This window comes from Rhinopithecus bieti, unplaced genomic scaffold (genome assembly GCF_001698545.2).
Source record: "Rhinopithecus bieti isolate Rb0 unplaced genomic scaffold, ASM169854v2 scaffold_34313, whole genome shotgun sequence".
NCBI classification, from domain to species: domain Eukaryota; kingdom Metazoa; phylum Chordata; class Mammalia; order Primates; family Cercopithecidae; genus Rhinopithecus; species Rhinopithecus bieti.
The window spans coordinates 656,749-682,902 of record NW_016814509.1 but is presented as its reverse complement, the minus strand read 5'-3'; the positions used below and the strand labels follow the sequence as shown (position 1 = coordinate 682,902).

Below are 26,154 nucleotides of genomic sequence, written 5' to 3'. Positions count from 1 at the left end.
TATTGGGGACCGTGCCGGGGGTGGTGGAGAATGAACAGACACAAGAGACAAAGACAAACAGAGAACATGGCGGCCGCGCCTAGAGCCTCCGCCTCACTTTATTTATACTCCATAAATCCCACGTCGGCAAAAATAACACAATGCAAAACAAACTTTCTGCACCCAGATGTAACCTTCTGCTTAGTTCCTTGTCTCTAAGCTCTTTCTTATTTGTCTGCCTTCTTGGCGCCTACTAGAGTTCATTAAAAGTTCAACTACAGCACACCAACATGGCATAAGTATACATATGTAACAAACCTGCATGTTATGCACATGTACCCTAGAACTTAAAGTATAAAAAAAAAAAAAAAAAAAAGTTAAACTAGAGAAACTGTCCTTGACTACTGGAGTTCATGGAAAGTGCAACCAGCTAGAGATACTGTCCTTGAGCCTTATCTATTCTTAGCATATTATTTTCAATGGCCCCTGCACACAGACACACACACACACACATACACACACACACACCCCTGTATATAACAGGTTTTTAAAACAAGAATAGAATCTTACATGCTTCTTTGTATCCTGCATAGTGGAAATCTCTTCAAGTTTTTTATAATGGTAGTATAAAGTTCCATGATGTATGTTCTATAATTTGATCATTTCGCTGCTACCTCAAAAAATGTGGCACCAAACATTTCTGTCATATGTCTTTACGTACTGGTGATTTTACTTCTGTGGGATAGATTTTGAAATGAGAGTTCTAGGTGAAAGAATATGTACATTTTAGATTTTAATAAATTTTACAAGTTTACTTTCCATAAAGGCTAGGATAATGTACATGTTCATCTTTTCTCTCCAATTTTCTGATAATTAGGGATTAATTTCATCAATTTGATGGGTAAAAAGGGATATCTTACTATTTTAATTTCTTTTTCCATGACAGACAATATACAGGGATTTTGAGAAATTTTTTTGGTGATAGTTTATTGGCTATTTGAATGACTCTTCAGTGACTTGCATTCTGCTCATTTTCAGTTCTGTTGTTCATCTTATCAAGTGTAACAACATTTTGCATACTCTAGATATGGAATCTTGATTAGTCATATGAGTTGCAGAGGTTTTTGTCCAAACTATTGCTTGTCTCCTGGTTTTCTTCATGGAACTTTTCATAACGCAAAATTTGAAAGTTTTGATATAATCAAATGGTTACCTTTTGTTTTATAGATTATGTGTTTCTTAGCAAAAATATCTCTCTAACATGTTAGGTTGTACGTATTGGCCCCTACATTTTTCCCCTAGGGTTTGTATGTATATGTGTATGTTTAAATCTTTGAGATTACTTTTTGTTGTTGTTGAGACAGAGTGTCGCTCTTATTGCCCAAACTGGAGTGCAATGGTGCGATCTCGGCTCACTGCAACCTCTGTCTCCCGGGTTCAAGCGATTCTCCTGCCTCAGTCTCCTGAGTAGCTGGGATTACAGGTGCGTGTCACCATGCCTGGCTAATTTTTTGTATTTTTAGTAGAAATAGGGTTTCACCATGTTAGCCAGGCTGGTCTCAAACTCCTGATCTCAGGTGAACTGCCCACCTCGGTGTCCCAAAGTGTTGGGATTACAGGCGTGAGCCACGGCGCCCAGCCATGAGATTACTTTTATATGATATTAGACAGGAGTTAACTTTGTTCTGATGGATATTCAGTTGTGCATCATTTAATAAATGAATTATCAATTTCTGCTGAATTAAAATATCACCTTAATCTGATATTAAATTTCCATCTACACTGGGCTTCGTTACTGGGTTTGTGTTTCTCTGAGCTATTATTTTTTTTCCTATTCTAGTCCTTTCTGTTTTTAATTATAGAGTATTTAAAACGGTTTTTTTTAAAGGAATCTTTTTTAAATTAAAATCTTCAATTCTTTTAAAAAGTGTTTTAAAAGTGACAAGATAATTTCCTGTCACTATTCTTTTTTTTTAAATAAGTTTTCTTAGCCCTTTTGTATATTTATTTTCCATACAAACTTTTTGCATTGTGTACTCCTTGGGTAAAATTTCGCACACCTCAAATAGTTGGCAGTCCAGCAATGCTTGTCTTGTGGCTTTTGGTATACCACTTCCTGTGTTAGATTTCTGTGGGTCACCAGGAGACACCCCTCAGCAATTAGATGGCTTCAACTGACACGGCAAGTTCTTCTCACCTTTAGGGAAGATTACTTCTCTTGAAGCTCTTAGTGGGGTAGAGATAGCAGATTGTCACAGCAATACTTATGCAGTTGATGCCTGACTTTTAGGGAGAGAATTATTCAAGGAACTCATGGTTTTTCTGCTAGGGCCAAGCTTTTGTCAAGATTCTTAAAGATCTGAGCCTGGCCTCTGTAACCTGGTGGGCTCAGGAGAGATACTTAGTTGGCTTAATGCTGGGACTGGAGATCAGCAGGAATATCTTCAAGCTTCTATCTTTCCAAACCCCCTAGGCTAACCTCACTCCATTTCTGGTCTATATTTTATTTCTTTTTAATTTTCATTTCAATTTAGTATGAGCTTTAAGTTACAGGTAATCAGTGGGATTAATGTACCGTATCCTTTGGTGGGTCTACTTTAATTTTTTTTCTTTTTTGTGTTATTAGTTCATTTCATTATCAGATATTTATTAAGTACCTTGTGTATGGCAACATTTAGGCCTATGAAGATGTGTCACCCAGTCCTTGTCTTCTCAGTAGCATTTTGCAAAAATTTTCCTTTCTTTCTACTTAAAATACTTTCTTCACTTAGTATTTACATTTTCTAGGTTTTCATTTTCTTTATCTTTGGCTTTCTTCAGTTTCTTATGCTTGATTCTTTTCTTCTGGACCTCTTATATGATGGACCCCCAGAGCATAATCAATCCTTAAGCTTTTCTTCTGAGCTCTATTTCATTCCCTAAGTCATCTCACTGAATGTTGTGGCTTTAAATAGCATCGATACATTGACATCTCTGAAGAGTATATTTTATTCAGCACTGGTATTTTCCTTGAATTTCAGCCCCAGATAGCCAACTGCCATATCTCCAGTAGGCTATCTAATAGGCATGTAAAAATTCACAAGACCAAAACATATTGTAACTGTTTGGCCCCCTTGATTTTGCATTTAGTGGTCCATCTGCTAATTTTTCAGATTGTGACATGGCTAGCTTCCTTATGTTATTGAGGCCTGTTTCTCCTTTACTTTTCTTCATAGTAACATTCTTTACCACTATCTTACCAATACTTTACATTATACTTGACATATATAACATATATATAGTTAATTTTCCAAATACTGAGAGCTGTTAATCTCCTATTTTTAGAATCAATTTCTTCTCATATTTACTGTGGTTTTTGCTTTATTTGATTCATTACAACTGACAAATTATGTCACCATTGAATTTCTTTTTTAGAGACAGGGTCTCTCCCTGATGCCTTCTTGATTTTCTGTCTCAAATAATTTAGAAGGTATGTGGTGTGCTTTTATTTCTATCATTGTTTAATTTTAAATTTTAAATAGTATTACTTTTTTTTATTTTTATCAACTTCAGAAACATCATTCTTTCCTAGGAACTGTGAAAGATGAAGGAACTACCTCACTTCCATGACATCTAACATTCCCTCCCCAAATTGATTATACTTCATGATTTCTGTGGTTCCAATTTATCGTAGTTGTAATGTATTAAGTTTTCCTTCATGCTTTATAACATGTATATCAGTGTGATTTTTAAAAATAATTCTCATTCTTTAGCTTTTAATTGTACTGTAGTCTTTTCAAACTCAGTTCATATCTTCAGTCTTCTGTGTTTCCTAATTCGTTTTGAGAAAAGCTTTTTTTCTAATAGGAAAGGAATTTGTGTTAATTGTAGAAAATTTGAAAAAAAACACAAGCACAAAGAAAAAAAATCACTTGTAATCTCCCTTTGAGAATTATATTAATAACTTAGTATACGTTCTTTATCTTTTCTCCCTATGTATGAATGTTATCACTTTGCAACACTTGATTCTTTACATACACAGTTAACTACTTTTCCCCTTCACTTACTATGTATTGAACATTTTCCTATGACATTAAAGTCAAGCTGTAGAATACATAATAATTTACATGGTATTCTGTACAGACATGTTATAATTTAATTAATCCTACATTGTTAGTTTATTTACAGCTTGCTCTTCTAAAGTGTGCTTTGATGAATGTGGATGAGTTATATCCCCTAGGTTTTTTTTTTTTTTTTTGGATAAAGTTCTAAGAAGTGGAAAAATTCTGAGGCTTAATAGGGTGATTAAGAGCATGGACTTTGTAGTCTGACTGCCTTGGGTTCAAATCCCTACTTAAGTGCATACATTTAGGCAATTTTATCTTTTTCTTTTTCTTTCTTTCCTGCCTTCCCTCGCTCCTTTCTTTTCTTTTCTTTTTTCTTTTCTTTCTCTGACCTTTTTCCTGCAGTATGTTTCAATTTCTTAATTTGTATACTTCAAAGATAATGGTTTATACATAGAAAACATTGTCTGGGACTCAAACACAGTCATTGTCATGGTTGTCATCATTTTTATTTAAAGGATGTACATATTTGAAATGATTTTGCTGTCGATTAGATTTTTCTCCTGAAAAGGTACATTAATTTGCATTCCTATCAGCAAAATATAAGAGTAACATTTTACCAGCTCTGGCCAACAACTGCTGTTATAATTGTAAAATGTGATTATTTTTGAGGGTGTGGGACTAATTTTATAGGGGCAATATATATGTGTGTCTTAATCTCCAATTTTTGATTATTGATTTTGGATTTTTTTTTACCATTTTGATATGGGGGTATTTATATTTAAGTGCTCTTTAAATATTCAAATTTTAGTTAGCGCAATGTATTTTATGTTGCCTTTATTTTTTCTAGTTGGCTGTTTGCCTGTTAATTTGATCTTTAGTTGTTTTATGTATTTGTGTTTTGCCTTTGTGGAATATGTGTTAAAGGCAGTTGTTTTCCATACACTGTGCTTTTTAAAAAAATTCATTCATCTATTTTTGATAATAAGTCTCTTATTTGTGATGGTATAAATAAATCTGTAATTATTAAGCACCTTCTCTTTGCCAGTATAGATCTAGCTTTTAAAAAATAGAATTTTTATTGGAGAATAATTTTAGATTTATGGAAAAGTTGCAAAGATGGCAGAGTTACTATATATGTTCTTTACTTAGTTTCTCTTGTTGCTGACGTCCTGCATTACCATGATACGTTTGTCACAACTAAGATGTCAACTTGGGTACACTACTATTAACTAAATGCCACATTTTATTTGGATTTCATTAGTTTTCCCACAAATTATTCTTTCTCTGATCCAAGATCCCGTATTACATTTAGTTGTCATGTTCATTACTGTCCTCTAGTCTGTGAGTTTCTCAGTCTTTCCTTGTTTGTTATTATATTGAGTTTGGAGGAATATTCATTTGTTTCATTGAACCTTCCTCTCATGTTTTCCTGCTGGTTAAACTGGGGTTATATCAATATGGATTCGTGTATATTTTACCACTTAATTTTTTTTAGCATTGGCCTGTCATTCTCTGTGACCCTTTGACATGATCGATACTGCCCCCTTCCTCTGCCTTTTAAAAAAAAACGCTTCTTTTTTTCTTGTATAAGATACTCCAGGTTTATCTTCTGTATTCTCTTACCCAGCTCTAGAATCAGCCATTTCTCCAGCTACTCCTGTTTTCTTTTATTGGAGGATGGTATGTAGAAACAAATATCAGGGTGCTGGGTGTGCTTTTGGGTACTGGTGTGTCACTGCTTCTAGTCCCCCTCAGTGGACAGTTAGAAAATACTGTTTGTGCACATACACCCCTATAATTATTTATTTATGTTATATTACAGTAAACACAACTTTGCACTGATGTCTCTGATTCTAATCCAGTACCACAGGGTTCCTTCTGCCCTCCCTTCCCTTGCTTAACTGTAACATTCCCCTCCAAAAGTGAGAAACCTGGTTCCCACATCTACCAGCCATTTACTTATTTGTTCCCCCAGTATGTATGTAACATAGGAATTAACCATATTCCTTGTGAAAAACAACTTTACCAAATCAAGCAGTGTTTATGTATAGCTCTGCTTGCCTTTAGCCTTACAGTTTCCAGTGCAATCACCATCTTCTAAAGTTACTTATATCAGTTCCTTTTCCACTCACAGTTCTGCTTTTGATGGTATGCTTAAAAGTGCGTCTTATTCCAAAGATGTACTTTATATATGTATAAAAAAAGATGCATGTATGATATATGTAATGAATATATAATGTAACAGTATGATTGCATGCAATATTATATAATGCATGCTACATATAATATGTGTATATGGTATTTTATTTACTTTTAGGTATTTTATTGCTTTATTTTTACCTTGAAGTCTTTTTTTGTTTTAAAGACAGAGTCTTGCTATGTTGCCCAGGCTGGAATTGCCACTGCACCCAGCTATTTTTACCTTAAATTCTTAAATATGTATATCTAAGGTTCATTTTGGCACTTAATGTAAAGTGTTAATAGAACTTTTTATTTTAAACAAAAGTGCCTTATGAAAAGTCTTGATTTTTCTCTGTTGTTGAACATACCACCTTTGTTATATTTTAAAATCTTATATCTACTAGAAGTTTTCTGTGCGTTTCTTACTCTGTTTTGTTTTCTATTCTTATTCAAGTTCCAAACATTACATAACTTTGTGATAATTTCAGCATCTGGTAGATTATTCCTGTTTTTGCCTAGTCATGTTCTCTTAATTTTTTAATACTTTTCTTTATTCCAGGAATATTTTAGTGGACAAACCAAACGACCAATCTTCAAGATGGTCTTCAGAGAGCAATTATCCTCCCCAGGTAAGATTACATGTATCACTTAATGCTGTTTAGAAGTGAACATTTAAATAAACACTCAATTGATACTAGTTATCTGGAATCTCTTAATAGTTTATTCTCTTTTTGAGATTGTGAGGTAAATTTTATTTTCTCTGTTTTACTTGTTTATTAAATTTTGGAAGAATTTTTATCTCATAGGCAAATGCAGTGTGAGATTTGATGAAACATGAACTTTTCTGTCTACCAGAACAGTTACACTCAAGTTATTGTGTAAATGTTTAAGCAAATGTTAGTAAATTGAACTTTGACTCATGACTATCTTATGGGGAAAATAAACTTAGTTTGTTATTTTATTAAAATACTGTATTTCATATTAAAATAATATTTTAAATGACATCAGGACCATGTGCTAAATTTCTTTTTCCTGGCAAATAGTGTCTATGGTTGACTGAATTTAAAATCATTCTTTCAGTTATATGCTTTCAGCATTAATATTTATAATGTACTAGGCACACGTATGTCCATATCCTTGAAGAAATTAATGCTCTGCTAGGTAAAGCAAATGGGTAAATAATACTTACTTTATTTTTTAATTGTAGTGTAATTCATGGATATATATATATATTTGTGTATTTTTTTTTCTCTTTGCCTATTTGGATCCCCTGGTGTTTACATGTTTTATTGCAAAATACATGTCTAAAGAATATTTATTTATAATTTTTGGGAGCCACAGTGGCTCAGGCCTGTTGTCCTGGTGCATAAGGAGGTGAGGCTAGGCGTTCTAGGCGTTCAAGGCAGCCTGGGCAACATAGAAACCTTTGATCTATGCTAAAAAAAAAAAGAAAAAAAAGAAAAGAAAGTGGCTGGGCGCGGTGGCTTATGCGTGTAATCCCAGCACTTTGGGAGGCTGAGGCGGGCAGATCACAAGGTCAAGAGGTCGAGACCATCCTGGCCAACATGGTAAAACCTTGTCTCTACTAAAAATACAAAAATTAGCTGGGTGTGGTGGCTCATGCCTATAGTCCTAGCTACTCAGGAGGATGAGGCAACAGAATCGTTTGAACCCAGGAGGCGGAGGTTGCAGTGAGCCAAAATTGTACAACTGCACTCTAGCCTGGCGACAGAGTGAGACTCTGTCTCAAAAAAATATATATATATATTTATAATTTTTATATGTAATGTAAAGAATAAAACAAATAACTTGTTTATTCATCAGCCATGTTTAGAAATGGAAAGTGATTGCTATCTTTTGAAGCCTCCTATGAGCCCCCCTTATCTCTTTCCTCTAACCCCTCCCCAGTAACTATAACTGATGTTTTATTAAGCATTTTAAAATAATATTCCATAGATACAGCATATAAATATTTTATGACTTAGTTTTTTTGGCTTTGATTTTGTAAAAGTAAAATATAAATTGATTCAGTCGTTTATAAATTTTCTGTGACTTGCTGTTTTTTAACATGATTTTTGTTAACGTTGTTATATGTAATTGCAGTTTGTTCGTTTTCACTACCATATAGTATTCCTGTGTATAAATATGCCAAAATGTATTTATCCATTTTGCTGTTGATAAGCATTTAGGCTTTTTACAGTTCTGCTGTGAACATTCTTACATGTTGTCTCCTGGTACACATGTGTAAGAGTTTCTTTAAGGTATATATACCTTGGAGTAGAATTGTTGAGTCATAGGGTGGGTATATGTGTATTGAACTTTATCAGGTAGTAGAAAACTGTTTTACAAAGTAGTTGTAGAATTTAGCCTCTCGCTGGGTGTGTATGGAAGTTGCTGTTGGGTCACGTTCTCCTCATCACTTCTATGGGTGGTTTTTATATTTTGCCATTCTGGTGGAGTTTTCATTTTAACTCATTGTGGTTATAATTTGCTTTTTCCTATTTACATTAAAATCTCTTTGCATATGTTAATGGACTTACATTGTGTTTTTAATCATGCTTTTCTTGATTCACTTTTCATTTTACTTATTAATAATTTTAGTGCTTGAGTTTTGGTACGTTAGTGTTTTCATTTATTTTATTTCTTATTAATGATCTTTTTTTCTGCAAAAAAGAAAATTCAGTGATCATAACTGAAACTATGATAACCTTATTATTTTGAAATTGTCTTTATTTGTTATTGGACTATATTTTGAAGGTAGTAGAATTTAATGCTTTTCTTAACTTTTTGGTTTGCTTATTCATTCATTAAAAAATTATTTAGTAAGCCTCTATGAAGTGCCAAACTTCAGGTATTTGAATACTGTAGGGAATTAAATATTGTCTCCTCTTGATGAACCACGGGTATTGCATCAGATACCCTGAAACATTTCAATGTGATAAGTCCTATAGTAGAAGTTATCTGAAATTTTTGTAATGAAGAAGGACTAATTTGTAATGAAAATAAATACTATGCAATCTAGTTTTCTTCATTGTAGTTATTACTCAAATATAACTGGGGTTTTCCATGGCCAGTCTCAAGGGACAACATTTTTACCAGAAAAGAAAAAATAAAATTCAAAGCAATTTCAATGTTTACTTAGTCTTATAAGAAACCGCCATGTTGGATGAAATGGGTATAGTTTTATTTTATTTTATTTTACTTTTGAGACTGAGTTTTGCTCTTGTCACCCAGGTTGGAGTGCAGTGGCATAATCTTGGCTCACTGCAGCCTCTACCTCCTAGGCTCAAGTGATTCTCCTGCCTCAGCTTCCCAAGTGGCTGGGATTATAGGCATGCACCACCACGCCCAGCTAATTTTTGTATTTTTAAGAGATATTGGGTTTCACCATGTTGGCCAAGCTGGCCTCAAATTCCTGACCTCAGGTGATCTGCCCACCTTGGCCACCCAAGGTGCTGGGCTTACAAGCTTGAACCATCGCACCTGGCCAGCATGGGTATAGTTTTCATGTATCGATATGTAGCAAAGAGTCTTGCATTTCTAATGGTTGTAAGCTATAATATTTCTTTCCCACTCTTGATCTGAAAGTTCCCAAATGCACTGAATAAAAAACAGATAAATCCACGGCCGGACGTGGTGGCTCATGCCTATAATCCTAGCACTTTGGGAGGCCAATACGGGTGGATCACTTGTGCTCAGGAGTTTGAGATCAGTCTGGGCAACATGGTGAAACCCTGTCTCTACAAAAAATACAAAAATTAGTCGGGCATAGTGGCATGTGCCTGTAGTCCCAGATACGCAGGAGGCTGAGTTGGGAGGACTGCTTGAGCCCAGGAGGTCAAGGCTGCAGTGAGTCGAGATCATGCCTCTGCACTCCAGCCTGGGTGACAGAGTGAGACCCTGTCTCAAAAAAAAAATACACGCACGTGCGCATACACACACGTGTGCATGTGCACAAGTGAAAGCTGGGACTTTTTTTGCTTTTTTTTTTGGAAGCTGGAACCTTAAAGCAATTCATTCTCAGGATAAGAATGAAACAGAATAAATTGACACTCAGTAGAGGAAGGGAAAATAAGGAAGAAAACTCATCTCTGAGAGGTTATAGCTGTGTATTGGTTTTTGTTCACATTTGGTAGTCAGATTCTCAATACTTGACTATCCATTAAACCTTGTGGTATGATTTGAGTTTAAAGTGATTGAGGATGAATGGTACGTTTAAGGTTCTCAGCAGAAGCAAATGCAGATCGTCTCTAAAAATAGTTACCTTTGTTTCTAGGCCTCAGGTATTATCCACAAATCATTATTAAAGGAAATTGAACAGTACACACTGAAAGATAACTAAGTATAGCAGAAAATAAGATACTTTAAGAACTAGCAGAATAGCAGAACCCCCTTCCAGAATTTTAGATATTAGAATTAAAACTACTGAAAGATACTGGAATTAAGTCAACTACTTGTATTTAAAGAAATAAAAGAAATTGGACACTAAAAAGTGATGTGACAGATTTGAAAAAGAACCAAATAAAACTTATATAAATGAAAAATATAATAATAAAAGTCAGTTTTGACAAGACTTTCCACTAAGCACAGATAGAAAAGATGAAATAGAAGTGAAATTTTAAAAAATATTTTTGAAGGTAGTATACTGAAAATAAGGTAGTAAAGAGTGATGGAAATGAATAAGACCTACTATTTGACAGCACCACAGGCTGACTGTAGTCGATAATAACTATATATATTTTAAATAACGTGAGGAGTGTAATTGGGTTGTCCGTAACTCAAAGGATAAATGTTTGAGGTTAGGTTACCCCATTCTCCATGATGGCTTATTTCACATTGCATCCCTATATCAAAACATCTCATGTACCCCGTAAATATGTACACCTACTCTGTGCCCACAACATTTTTTTTCAGAAGTGATGGGGCCAAGATTTAGAAGACTATGGGAATCCAAAAAGAACTACTTGGGGCCACTTTTCTACTGAGTATCCTAAAGAAGTTCTAAGAGATTAAGAAGCCGAAATAGCACCTTTGGCAAACACTTGGGGCCAGGGAGATACAGGTTAGAAGCTAGAACCTGGGGTGTGGTAGGGTGGTAGACTCCTCTTGCTCTGGGTTAAGACCCTGAAGCTATGTCTGAAGAGAAAGCGTGAACCAGAAATAGTCTGGCCCTCACAGGGGGTGAAGCCCAGTTTCATATCATCCCAGTACTTGAAACTGGATTAAAATAATCAAGAATTGGTAGTATCCCTAGCAATAGACCTACAGTAGAAGATACACTTTTTTAGGAAGCTGATACCCTAGGCATCTTGTTACTTTTAGTTTTTCATATTTGATGTCTATCAAAATAGAAGGATTTACAGATAATAGGAGTTTTAGATACAAGTCTTAAAATAAGTGCCTTTGCTATGTGAAAGGAAAAAAGGAGATGAAAATTAATATTGAAAATTTTGGCAAAGAACCGAAAACTGTATTAAAAAAGGACCAAAATAAAAATGAAAAAGACAATACCTAAAATGCAGATTGCACTTATGAGAATAAAATAAGAATGTATACAAAAGCATTTTCTGCAATTTAGTATACTTTATGTAAAGTAGCAGTATTATTATAGGCAGGTATTGCTAAGAAAATAATTGTGGCCGGGCGCGGTGGCTCAAGCCTGTAATCCCAGCACTTTGGGAGGCCGAGACGGGCGGATCACGAGGTCAGGAGATCGAGACCATCCTGGCTAACACGGTGAAACCCCGTCTCTACTAAAAAATACAAAAAACTAGCCGGGCGAGATGGCGGGCGCCTGTAGTCCCAGCTACTCGGGAGGCTGAGGCAGGAGAATGGCGTGAACCCGGGAGGCGGAGCTTGCAGTGAGCTGAGATCCGGCCACTGCACTCCAGCCTGGGCGACAGAGCGAGACTCCGTCTCAAAAAAAAAAAAAGAAAAAAAGAAAATAATTGTTGCCTGTAATATAGTATTGCAGATATAAAAAGTTATTCACATTTTAGTGTATTCTAATAATAAGCTATTGCGTGACCTGCTTGTTTCAAATCACTTACGAGGATAATCATGCTATGTAAATTAGTTTTATTTAGTTTTGAATAAGGAGAAACCTTATTTCGCTGAATGTTGATGTGTTTTTTAATTCTTCCCATAATCATATGGTAATTGCAAGGATTAGGATAAACGTAGTAGCTACTTTGCTGACCTTAAACTATGGCAAATATTTTGGTTTCATATACAGTTGATTCTGGTTATTCACAGTAGTTATGTCCTATAAAGTAGTCATGAACAGTGATTTAACAAATACTGAACCATTGCTCCTAGGAAAATACAGGATTAGGTTCCTGTGAGTCTTCAGTTACAATATTTCCATCAGCTAATCAATATATAATCTTGTCTTATGTATGTTTCTGTTTAAAGAAACCTTAATATAGGTATTTTTGATTCATTAACATTGAATTCACGGCCAACAATACTATAACTTATATCATAATGATGTTTGTCTAACACATGTATTTTCTCCATAAGGCATATCATTTACTTCAACTACCTTGGAAGAAGCTTATAATTGCAGTAAAAGAGTTATGATCTAACCCTTCTTATGTCAATTAAAAAGACATTTGCAACTGCCTATACATTTTAACCAACCCTAGAGAGTTTTCACCAGTCATCTTGAAAGACATGTTTTCCATGACAGTATCAGTAACTATTGTAACCACATATTTGGTGACAGAGAAGGGTGACATTGTATCCTTAAAGCATTTATGGGTTTTTCATTCATGCTACATTTACGCTACCAGCACAGATGATCCAGAATTAACAGCAGTGTTTTCTCATTAAGGTCTCAAAATATTGCCCGTATCACTGTGAAAATGGCTTTAACGTTTTTGTTTATACAAATTACAAATACTAAAAGTGAGAATCAAAAAGGAGATAAAAGCATAAGAAATGTAAAAGAAATTAGAAATCACCTGAATTCCATCATCCTGACCTCACCACCACCACCACCACCACCACCACTGCTGTCATTTTGAAGATAATTCAGCTTAACTCTATGCATACACTCACACAGACACATACTTTACATAAGTGGAATACCATATATGTTGGTTTTTAAAATAGGAATAACAAAATAATTGTTTTCTTTTTTTGTCCTCTCATCTCCTCTTCTCTAATAACCAATGCTAACAATCAGGTTTGTGCTCATTCATATCTTTATATGGGTTCATTACATCAAATACAAATTTAAACATGTACATGCATATGTCTGTATGTACTCAACAAACATACTGGCAAGTGCAAGTGTCATTATTCAGATAATGATAGTAGGATCTTGTTACCTACTTGATTTCTATTGTATGAATATCTCACAGTTTGTTTATCCATATACCTGTTGATGAACATTGAATCGTTTTCTGATTTTTGGCTATTACAAAGATGTGCTAAATATTAATATAGAAGTGGCTGGATATGGTGGCTCACGCCTGTAATCCCAGCACTTTGGGAGGTCGAGGCAGGCAGATCACTTGAGGCCAGGAGTTGGAGACCAGCCTGGCCAACATGGCGAAACCCCATATCCACTAAAAATGCAAAAAATTAGCCAGGCGTGGTAGCTCATGCCTGTAATCTCAGCTACTTGGGAGGCTGAGGCACAAGAATCACTTGAACTTGGGAGGCAGAGGTTGCAGTGAGCCAAGATCTTGCCACTGTACTCTAGCCGGGGCGACAGACAAGGCAAGACTCTGTCTCCAAAAAAAAAATTAATACACAAGTCTTTGTGGTTTTAATTTGCATTTTTAAAATGATTAATGTTACCATTTTTTGTATGCTTGTTGCTTTCTTGACTGTTTTCTGGTGAAGTGTCTGTTCAAAAGGTTTGTCGTTTTGAAATTTGTTGTTTTCTTGTTAAGTTTCGAGAGTTCTCTGTATGTTTTGTATTTAAGTTCTTTATCAGATTTATATACGATTTGCAAATATTTTCTTTGCATCCATCGTTTCCCCTTCCTGTTCTCCCCACTCACTGCCCCAGCCTTCCTTCTGTTCCAATATTAGAGGGAATCATCATTAAGCATGATGCTTAGCTATGGATATTTTATTTTATTATTTTATTTTATCTTATATATATTTTTTGAGACTGAGTCTCACTCTCTCCCAGGCTAGAGTGCAGTGGCACGATCTCAGCTCACTGCACGCTCTGCTCCCCGGGTTCATGCCGTTCTCCTGTCTCAGCCTCCTGAGTAGCTGGGACTGCAGGTGCCTGCCACCACACCTGGCTAATTTTTTTGTATTTTTAGTAGAGATGGGGTTTCACTGTGTTAGCCAGGATGGTGTCAATCTCCTGACCTTGTGATCTGCTCACCTTGGCCTCCCAAAGTGCTGGGATTACAGGCATGAGCCACCGCACCCCATCAGCTGTGGATATTTTATATATGCCCTGTGTTAGTTTGAGAAAATTTCCTCCTGTTTGAAGTTTTCTGAGAATTTCTAATCCTGAATGGGTATCGAATTTTGTTGCTATTGTGTCACACCTTAAAACCTTTTTATGTTTCTCTATTTGTCCTAGATCAGAGTCCAAATTTCTTAATATGGCCACAAATTACAACTCCTTCCAGCAGAAGGTGCAGGGTCTTCTACCTCATGAGTCTTGGTTGGTCTTGTGATTTTCTTTGACCAACAGAAAAGTCTAAGGAAGTGATATTGCAACTTCTAAGCAAGGCCTATAGAAACTTAGAGATAACTGTGCTTGAGGAAAGCCTGTCTAGCTTCTTTGAGGTTGAAAGCCCAATCCCAGTTAGCCCCAGCCTTCCCATTCACCACTCCAATTAAGCCCAGTCCCCTAGCCAGTCCATCAGCTTAATACAACTATATGAATGAATCCAGGAGCTACCAATGGAAAAGCTGTCTAGCAGACCCACAGAATCATGAGAAATCATGAACCACTGTTGTTTTAAGACACTGGAGTGATTTATTACATAACCTCAGATATACATAGATATAAAATCTGGACTTTTCTAGTCTCTGTTTTGTACTTCCTGTTTCTTTGCCAGTTCTTCCCATCAAAGTAAATGATATCACCAGCTACCCTGTTATTCAAGTCAGAAACTACGTCATCATCCTTGATGCCTCCTCTTTTTTCCCTGCATGCAATCTGTCACCAAATCCCATCAATTATTTCTCCAAAATGTGTGTCAAAACTGTCTACTCTTGTCCATCTCCACACTCTTCTAGTCCAAGTCTCCTTCATCTCAACTCTTTCCTGAGTTTATTGTGACAGCATCCTAACTGGTCTGCCAGTTCTTTTAATCCACTCTCTGTAATGCACATTGTGTGCATATATGTGTGTAATGTTAATCAGATCATAGCTTTTTGTTGTGCTTAGTAGATCCCATTGCATTTATAATTCAAGCTCCATGTAATTGCACAAACTGCATGATCTGGTGACTGCCTGCCTCTTCATTTTCAGCACATACCATTTTCTGCCCTGCCTACTAGGCTGCGACTGACCACACTGACATTTTAATAGCGGTGCCTAGACCTAATTTTCATAAGCATTCACTGCTTTTTTTTTTTTTGCCTGGCTGGCTCTGTGCAGTAGATTGAATGGTCTCTCCCCCCACCCCCACCCCTACCAAGATATGTGACATCTCAGAATGTAACCTTATTTGGAATAAAGCATTAGTAAATGTAATTAAGGTAGGGATCTCGAGGCGAGAGCATCTTTGATTAGAGTGGCCTGTAAATCCCATGACAAGTGACCTTACTAGACACAGAAAAGACACAGATACAGGGAAGAAAGATATGTGAAGATGGGTGGCAGAGATAGGAGTTACGCTGTCACAAGCCAAAAAAAATCAAGAGCCACCAGATACTGGAAGAGGCAAAGAAGGATCCTTTCCGGGATCCTTTGAAAGGAGCATGGTACTGCTGACACTATAATTTAAGACTTCAGGCCTCCAGAACTATGAGAAAATAAATTTCTGTTGTTTTAAGCCATCGATTTGTTACAATTTGTTATGGAAACCCAGGGAAACTAATACACCCTATCTCACCACTGCACTCCAGCCTTGCAACAGAGTGAAATACTGTCTTTAAAAAAAAAAAGAAAAGAGAAGAGAAGGAAAAGGAAGAGCTGGAAGAAATGGAAGTTGAAAAACTTACCAATAAAGTTAAAATGTAATTCAAACGTTTAAAATTTTACCCACAATGTTCTTCAGTCAGACCACTATGTTTTACTTTAGATATTCTAGATTTTATTTTATTTTAATAACAAAATTCTGTCGATATTTGGTTATTGATACTACTATATATGTACAAACAGATGCTTTTCATTGGTTTTAGGCATTTAGTATATGGGATAATGGATAGTGTGCAACAATTTGTATAAAGGCCCATTTTTACTATTATAGTTTCAAGGCTATGCTAAATGAATTGTCAGGGAAAGGTGATGTCTAAGACTCAAAAGGATGACTGAAGAGTGAGAGGAAGGGGGATATATGGGGATGAAGGGAGTGTGAGTTAACAAAAAAGATAGATGTGAATATCTACCTATATTATCTTAAATATGCAGAGATAAAGAGTGCGAACAGACCCATATCGTCTGTTCAGTATGCAGTTGTATTCTTAAAGAAACTTTGTATTACCAAAAGACACATTACTACACCTATTAATTTAATAGGGATAAAGAAGGTTAATGACTAGAGAATATCAATTTCAATTTTCCTATGGCAATGTAATAAAGAAGTTTTAATAGCTACTTAGAGTGTAAATGGTATGTAAAAGTAAACAGTCCTTATAAAGTAGTGGTTAAAGCTTTGGTCAGCTGGGGTCAGTGAATCAGTAGAAATGCTTTTAGCTTCAACTAACAGAAGGTTCTGTTACAGTGGATTAAACAAATAGGTTTTCTGGTTGTTGTTCCCCACGTAAGAAAACTAGAGAAGATTAAATTACTAATTTACAGAAAATAAACATTGAGGTAGGGGGTGTAGTCAGCAAAATCCAGACTGTGGGAAAGTCTTAAGGACAAACAACCCAGTTTCTTCAGCAAAAAATTTAAAGGGGGAAAAATGCAATTGAGAGACACCAGTGTATTAAAAGTTACTTAAGAGGTGTATTAACCAATCATAATTCATGAGCCTTATTTGAACTTCGAATTAGAAAAACCATTTTTTTTAATTAGACAATTGTGGATTTGTGAACAGTGACAGGATTTTTTGATGCCATTATATTAAGGAGCTACTGTTATTTTTTTCTGGTATGTAACAGTATCATGAATATTTTTTAAGTCTGTATCTTGTGGAGAAATATACTAAAATATGTACAGTTAATATGGCTGGAATTTATGCAGGTTAAAGTGGCTGTGAATGAAAAAGTAAAACTGGAGGTAGGCTGCTGCTGATGAGAGTTGAGTGGCTCACTAATGGTTGTTATCTTTGAGATTCTCTTGGTCATTTCTCTTCATGGTTGCACAGTGATTGTAACTGTTCATATAGCAAAGAGGCAGAAGAGGAGGTAGCATTTGTTTCAGGAAGCAAAAATGAACCCATTACAAACTGCTGCTTGCATCTCATTGATCTTTGTCATATGTCTACCCTTGCCTGGAGGGTATCTAGGAAGAACTAGGGTGGGAATGGAAGTTGGGTCAGCCAACCAACAGTGTAAGCCAGAGGCAGATGACTCATTTTTTATCTCAACTCTGTCATTTATTAACTATGTAACTATATTTCTTCATCTGTAAAATGAGGATGAACAGAGTAACCTGTGTTCATATATTCCTCCCACTACTACTGTGAGTGAGCTATTGCATGTAAAAGTCTCAGCAGTGTGCCAAATAAGAAGTTAGTGCTCACAAAATATTAGGGTTATTATCATTGCCATTCTTGTCACCACCAACTTAATTCTTTTTTTATTGGGGTAAAATTCACACATAATATAAAGTTAGCCATTTTAAAGTGTATAATTCAGTGACATTTAGTGCATTTACAGAATTGAGCAACTATCACCTCCATCTAGTTCCAAAATATTTTCATTGTCCACAAAGAAACTTCATATACCCGGTAAGGAGTATCTCCCTTTCGATCTCAGCCCGGCTTTTCACAACCACTAATCTGCTTTATGCCTCTATGCATTTACTTGTTCTGGGTAAGTCAGATACCTTTTGTATCTGGGTTGCTTCCACCTTTTGGCTATTGTGAACAGTACCCCTGTGAACATTCATGTACAACTGTTTATGTATATACCTTCTTTTTTTTTTCCACTTCATTTGGGTTTATACCTAGGAGTGGATGCTCTTGGTCATGTGGTAATTCTGTTTAACTTTTTGAGGCACTGCCAAATGATTTTCCACAGTATATCTAACGTTTTACATTCCTGCCAGCAATGCATGAGAGTTCCAATTTCTTTACATCTTTGTCAACACTTATTGTTTTGCATTTTTAAATTATTATTATTATTGCCATCCTAGTGGATGTGAAATGGTATTTTGTGGTTTTGATTTACATTTTCCTGGTGACTAATGATGTTAAGCATCTTTTCATGTGTCTGTTGGCCATTTGTTTACTTTGGGGAGAAAGGGCTATTCAGGTCCTTTATCTATTTTTAAGTTGGGTTGTTTGTCTTTTTGTTGTTAAATTGTAAGGGCATTTTAATATATTCCAGATACCAGACTCTTATCAGATACATGATTTGCAAATATTTTCTCCCATTCTATAGGGTGTCTTTTTACTTTCTTGATAGTATCCTTTGATACTAAAGTTTTAGTTTCGATGAAATCCAATTTATTTTATTTTATTTGTACTTTTGCTGTCCTATCTAAGAATCCATTGCCAAATCCAAAGTCATGAAGATTTGCCTGTAGTTTTTGTCTAAGATGTTTAAATTTTTAGCTCTTATATTTAGGTCTTCAGTCTTTTTTTTTCTTTTTTTTCTTTTTTTCCGAGCCTTGAGAAGTGGCGTGATCTTGGCTCACGGCAACCTCTGCCTCTGCAGTTCAAGCAATTCTCCTGCCTCAGCCTCCTGAGTAGCTGGGATTATAGTCACCTGCTACCATGCCCAGCTAATTTTTGTATTTTTAGTAGAGACGGGGTTTCACCACGTTGGCCAGGCTGGTCTTGAACCCCTGATCTTGTGATCCACCCCCCTTGGCCTCCCAAAGTGCTGGGATTACAGGTGTGAGCCACCGCACCCGGCCAGGTCTTCAGTCCTAAAGGATTGATGTTGGATCAGTTTTTATCCATTTTGAGTTAATTTTTGTGTGTGATAAGAGGCAGCAGGACCAGCAAGTTTATTCTTACCACCTTTATCATCCAATATCGTGAAGCATGACGTCTCTCCGACAAAACATCTGAATTGTTTTTCTGAATAGCTTTTCCAGCATGTGTTCAAGCAGTGGTGATTTTCCTCTTAATTTTTATAATAGAGAACTATGTGCGTGATGTAAATTGTTCTCTATTTGATTGATCCCATTTTATCCAATGTGCAGTAGGAAAACGAGCTACATTAGATATATCTAGAGTAGATGTGGGTTTTAAATTCGTAAACTTGGCAGGGTTGATTACTAAATCTTTGTTTGCTTCTAGATCTAAAATTTTTAGTGCTGCTTTCAAGCATTGATTTAGTTATTGAAGTAGAGTCCATAGGAATATGTAATTGCTATTTTTGTATTCTAATCTTGTTTTATTTGGTTTTGCATAGTCTGGTTATATCTTTTATTGAATACCGTTCTTTGATTAGAAGTTATCTCACTAGTTCTTTTTTTCCCCCTTCACCTGCAGTGTTGGGGATAATGTAGTTTTTGGGATCTACTGGAGTGAAAAGTGGTTCTGGTGGGATAACCTTTAAAAGGCTGTTATGTACTATTCAGTAACTTTAAAAAAAATCTGCTAGTACAGGATGGACAAGGATGAACCTTATACATTTTCCTGTTAACTGGCAATAGTTTTAAAGTTGTCTAACATTTGTTTTAAACAAAAGAGGATAAAATTTGGTTGTTTCTGTTTTTAGTACTTGATTCTAAAGCTCGAAAGGCCTGCTATAGTTCAGAATATCACATTTGGAAAATATGAGAAAACTCATGTTTGCAATTTGAAGAAATTTAAAGTCTTTGGTGGCATGAATGAAGAGAATATGACAGAGCTGTTGTCCAGGTGAGTTATGGTTATGGGGAAGAGAGCTGTCTTCTAAACAAAATGTAGTCTTAGTCTCTTTGTAGCTAATCTGCATGGTTTGGTTTTTCTTTCAAAGGAGAAAAGAGTATTCCTTCTCTTCTATTCCTAATGCCTTAGTTTAATACTGTGGGTTGAGTTAGCTTGCTTTCTTTTTTTTTTTTTAAACCAACAGACCCTAGTTAATATTTTACCAAAGAAGAATCAAACTTTTTTGTTTCTTCCTTTTTTAATTGTATTTTTGAGCTGTTAATGACTTCAGAAATATTTTCAGCTTTAATAAAATTTTTTGCTATAATCTTTGCTACATAAAAATACAGGCTCTATCCAAAATGCTAACATTAATTGCCTTAATCCAGAAGCAGTGGATTACTGTAAGTTGGAGACTAAAAAGAGGAATGTTTTATAAATTGAAAGATGCATGCCTGTCACTTGGAAGGAGCTCAGTAAATTTGAGTTTTAATAATATTAGACAACCAGGAATGAATGTGTTAATTTGCTGCCCAGCAAATGAAAAATCAGATAGCTAATAGAATGGACAAATGAAACCATGGAAATTCAGAATGTATTTGTGATGGCTGGGCACAGTGGCTCACGCCTGTAATCCCAGTACTTTGGGAGGCCGAGGCAGGCGGATCACGAGGTCAGGAGTTCAAGACCAGCCTGGCCAACACAGTGAAACCCTGTCTCTAATAAAAATACAAAAATTAGCTGGGCATGGCAGTGGGCAACTGTAGTCCCATCTGCTTGGGAGGCTGAGGCAGGAGAATCGCTTGAACCTGGGAGTCGGAGGTTGCAGTGAGCCGAGATCATGCCGCTGCACTCCAGCCGGGGCAATACAGCAAGACTCTGTCTCAAAAAAAAAAAAAAGAATGTATTTGTGATATGGTATGGCCCATTAACATAATATTTTGTATAAGCAAATACTCTATACTGTATTTTATTTCAGTCATGAGAGTATTTCAGGAAATATAATAGCAACCTGAGGGTGAGTGACTTTCCCATAAATCCTTATGTCAGTCCTAGGTGTTTAAGTAGAGAGGTGATATGCATTTATTTTTATTTAGGATAAAGCAGATGCTATTAAACAGAGTAAGGCTGGCTTTGAAAATTTGTTGAACTATAAAGGAAACATTGGCATCTCAGAATTAAATAACTGAATTCTTTGGTGAATTCTAATATGTGGTTTTGTTTAAGTTGTCGGATTTGACTGTGAATTGTTTTTTAATTTCCTTGTTACCATTTGAAAATTTTGTTATATTCGGTTATCTATTCAGGACACTAGGCCCTGTCACACATTTTTAAGCACTGTAGCTATATTCTTTATAATACTGAACATTTTTCATTAATCCTCATATAATTAAGAGAATCCAGTTATAATGCTGTTGATTTGAATGTGCTAGTTTTGACCTATATGCCCATGTTCAACTACTTGTTTATATTGTCTTAGTCATAATATTTTGAGCATTAGTTTGAACTTAAAACCTGAGTATGCATTAGTTTGTGTTCTAGTGCATTTACTAAATTATGAAGTCAGATTCAACAGCCTTATTTTTTTTTCCCACAGTGGCTTAAAGAATGATTATAACAAAGAAACATTCACCTTGAAGCATAAAATTGACGAACAGATGTTCCCTTGTCGATTCATTAAAATAGGTAAGATTTTAGCATTTGGAAATAGAAACAAATTCTTAGTATCATTAGTCAGCAAACTATAGCCCACAGACCAAATCCTGCAGGCCTCTCGTTTTTTTAAATACAATTTTATGGGAACATTGCTACACTGGTTTGTTTACATATTGTCTGTGTCTGCTTTTGTGCTACAGAAGTAGACTTGAGTAGTTGCAAGAGACCACATAGCCCACAGAGCCCCCTAAATTTACTCTTTGGCTCTTTACAGGAGAAGTTTGCTGACTTCTCCTTTTTATAAATTCATTACTAAATGGCAGTTATTTCAAGTGGAATCTTTTCCATAGGTTTTCTCATTTGAAAGTTTTCTAAGATTTTATGGGATCTAGTGATTTAATTGTCTTAATTTTATGGAAGGTTTATCGCTTATACTAAAACAATAGCATTCTAAAACCAAATACTGATAAAATCCTTAAGGCAGTATGTTATGGTTATTATCTGTTATGTTCTTTTATTTTATTTTATTTTTTTAGTTAAATGCTGGTCAGACCCATTAAATTTATTTAATAACCCATCGATAGGTTATAAATCACTGTTTGAAAAATATTACCTTAAGGCATGTATTTCTTTAGCAAGTATTTTAGCTTAAGAAAGTATTTATAATGCATCCTCAAAATGAGTATTTTTCAGGTGATTTTGTTTCCTTTAGGATTTATTATTTAGAAGGTAGGGAAGTTGAGGACTTAAATCCTGGCTAACACGGTGAAACCCCATCTCTACTAAAAATATGAAAAAAAACTTAGCCGGGCATGGGCGCCTGTAGTCCCAGCTACTTGGGGAGCTGAGGCGGGAGAATGGCGTGAACCCATTAGGCAGAGCTCCCAGTGAGCCGAGATCACGCCACTGCGCTCCAGCCTGGGAGACAGAGCGAGACTCCATCTCAAAAAAACAAACAAATCTTCTAATTTATAACCATGTTGCATACTTTTGAGAATATTATATTAATATGGGGATTAAAGTGAATTAGATACTTTGAAGAATAATAATAAAAGCCAGATTCCACATTTTGGTTTGGGAGAATAATTACTCTTTTGGAACAAACATAGTCATTGTTTGCCAATCTATCAAGAGTTGCTGCCGTTTTGTTTTGTGATTCAGATAGTTCTGTTGGGCAAAAGAATATTTAAGGTCTTAAGAAAGACTGCTTATATACAGAAACTGTTTTTGGAACAATTGGATTCTAATATGTCACTTAGTAGTATTATAATTTCTGTTATAATAAATATAAATAAAACCTATATTCTATTTTCTTATAAGAATTTATGAGCAAGCAAATTTTAAAAATAAATTTAACTTTTGGTTATTTCCTTCTTTTGTACTGAGTAATGTTTTCATCATTATTTAGACTTACCAGTTCCTAAAGACCTTTGCATAGCTTTGACAATTTTATGATTTTATATTTCAAGTATACAAGCAGTGGAAATGGGAACCTTTTCTAGCTCTGTCAGCCTTTTTTCTCCTTTCTTTTTTGCTGCGTATTTGAATATGTACACTTAAAAAATTTCCCCCCAGCTTTACTAAGGTATAATTGACAAATAATTATATATATATTTATGGTTTACAATGTGATGTTTTGACATACGAATACATTGTAAATTATTAAATCAAGCTAATTAACATATCCCTCACCTCACATACTTAAGATTTTTTTGTGGTGAGAACATTTAAGATCTACTCTCTGAGCAATTTTCAGTTGTTATTACTGTAGTCACTATGCTGTACAGTAGATCTCATTCTAGATGTAGAACAGTAGATAAGTTCTACAGTAGAACTTATTCTTCCTGTTTGACTGAAACTTTTTACCCTTTCACCAACAGCCACCCATTTCTCCCATCACCTTTTTAATTATAGGGCATAATGATGTCTTTTACTTGATCTAGGGTTAGTTTTATGGTATTAGGCAAAATGTTAATTGGAGCTTTCCAAATAATAGTAGACACTTATTAGCCCATTTTCTATTTAGAATATTAATATATGGATAACTTAGTATGTCTTACTTTTCTCTAAAAGATGTTAATACCAGTCAGCAGTATCTGCTTCCCAACCCTTTCCCAACATACTCTTAAGAACTTTTTGTAGGCTAGGCACGATGGCTCATGCCTGTAATCCCAGCACTTTGGGAGGCTGAGGCGGGTGGATCATGAGGTCAGGAGTTCAAGACCTGCCTGGCCAAGATGGTGAAACCCCGTCTCTACTAAAAAATACAAAAATTAGCTGGGTGCGCTGGTCGGCACCTCTAATCCCAGCTACTCGGGAGGCTGAGGCAGGAAAATTGCCTGAACCTGGGAGGTGGAGTTTGCAGTGAGCCGAGATCATGCCACTGCACTCTAGCCTGGGTGAGACAGCAAGACTCTGCCTCAAAAAAAAAAAAAAAAAAAAAAAACTTTTTGTTTTAAGTAATATAAGGAAAATATGGAACTAAAAGACCATATGTTAGGTCAGTAGTTTTAGTTTGTCATGTTTTCTTCAAAAGTTATTCCAGTAAAGGACTTGAATGATGTATAGCTCTCTCGGTAGTAATTTAGCACAGACATTTATTTGGTTCAGGTAAATTGTTAGAATTTGACTTAAAAGAAAAAAAGCCTTTGAGTATTTTACATCTGTGTTCTATAGTGACATGTTTGAAAGATCTTGCTGTATTTAAAAAACAAGTTAATGCCTACACGGCACAATTTCTAAATTTAGTCAGCCTTCAATTATTCACAGTAATGGAGGAGAACAGAAGCAAGGCTAACACAATGGCAGATCATCTCCAAGTTGTTTATTGACATGTAACTATAATAATTTTCATTTATAATCAATATAGCTTATTCATTTAAGTTTTGCTTAACGCAAATTGAAGTAAGTTTGGTCATAAATTGTTAACAAGGAAAATAGCCCACATTTCTACTGTGTGGCAGGGGTTAAGTTTTAAGATCTGTTGTGGGTAATTCAGAGTACCAGCAAAGCTGAACTGATATCATTGGACTGCCTTCCTTCAGGTAAATTTTACTTTCTTACGTTACCTTTTGTATAAAATGAGGATATTAATGCCTTTTCTGTCTAATGGTAGGATAGGTAGCTGTATTGGATATTTTCTTGAGTTCTGTTCTAGTTTGTGGATCTGTGGTTTTAATTTAAGAGTGCATTTATGGAAGAAATGATTTCATTTTGGATATCTCTTTTGTGCATTTTTATACTTATATTTTTAAAGCTTGTGTTTACATGCCTTCTAACATGTAGTATTTTAGGGACTTTGATGGGAATTAGTGTAGAAGGAGAGTTGGCTTTAGAAAGAAGCTTGGTTTTAGATAAGACCTAGAGGTAAAAGGAAAATTTAGTAACAGAGGTGAGTTATTAATTGGGAGACTGGATTCCAGAGGGCAAGTTAAAGTTTGGGAAGGGAAACCTCAGCAGGAGACTAGATCAGAGGAAAGTAAACATAAAGTAGAGTGGGATGAGGGTATTGGTTACAGATGGCTCGAAGGGTTTACATTCTGATTCATAGTCACAATAACAGCTGTATAAAGAAATCAGGGGTAGGTGAGGGCAAAAGGAGGTACAGGGTCTTGGAAGGATTCAGGGGGAGTCTTGGTTTTTGGTAAATGGAGAGATGTGGATTTTTGTAAAGGAGTCAGCTGCAGCCTGGATGATTGTGGAGACTTCAGAGAGTGGCTTTTGCTCTGGCTGGATGTAGTGTGAATTCTGAGCATGAAGTCTGAGTATTAAGTCCAGGAAGCCCTTTAGGAGAGCATGTGGAAAAGTGACATTTTAGAAGTGTACTATTAAGAGGAAAATTAATATAATAATAATAGATAACAGCTAACAGTTATTGAACACTTAGTATGTGCCAGTTACTGTGCTAAGTATACTTATGTCATTAAATCTGTAGTAGAATAGTAGATGCACTATTTCAGAATAGTTAATCTTGAATTTTTAGGATCTCTCAGAACCTCTTTTTTTTTTTTTTTTTTTTGAGATGGAGTTTCGCTCTTGTTGTCTAGGCTGGAGTGCAATGGCACGATCTCGGCTCATGGCAACCTACTGCCTCCCATGTTCAAGCAGTTCTCCTGCCTCAGCCTCCCGAGTAGCCAGAATTACAGGCATGCACCACTATGCCCAGCTAA

The 26,154-nt window shown here is 35.6% G+C and overlaps 1 protein-coding gene across 4 annotated transcripts in view; it reads left to right on the top strand.

Moving 5' to 3' along the window:
* Positions 1-26,154, top strand: part of MKLN1 (muskelin 1) — a 400,971-nt gene that overhangs the window by 261,540 nt on the left and 113,277 nt on the right. For all 4 annotated transcript variants that reach the window (XM_017851288.1, XM_017851287.1, XM_017851289.1 and 1 more), the window contains 3 exons: positions 6,766-6,835; positions 20,199-20,341; positions 21,927-22,015. In XM_017851288.1, coding sequence (XP_017706777.1) covers positions 6,766-6,835; positions 20,199-20,341; positions 21,927-22,015 — 302 coding nt within the window. The remainder of the gene's footprint in view (positions 1-6,765; positions 6,836-20,198; positions 20,342-21,926; positions 22,016-26,154) is intronic.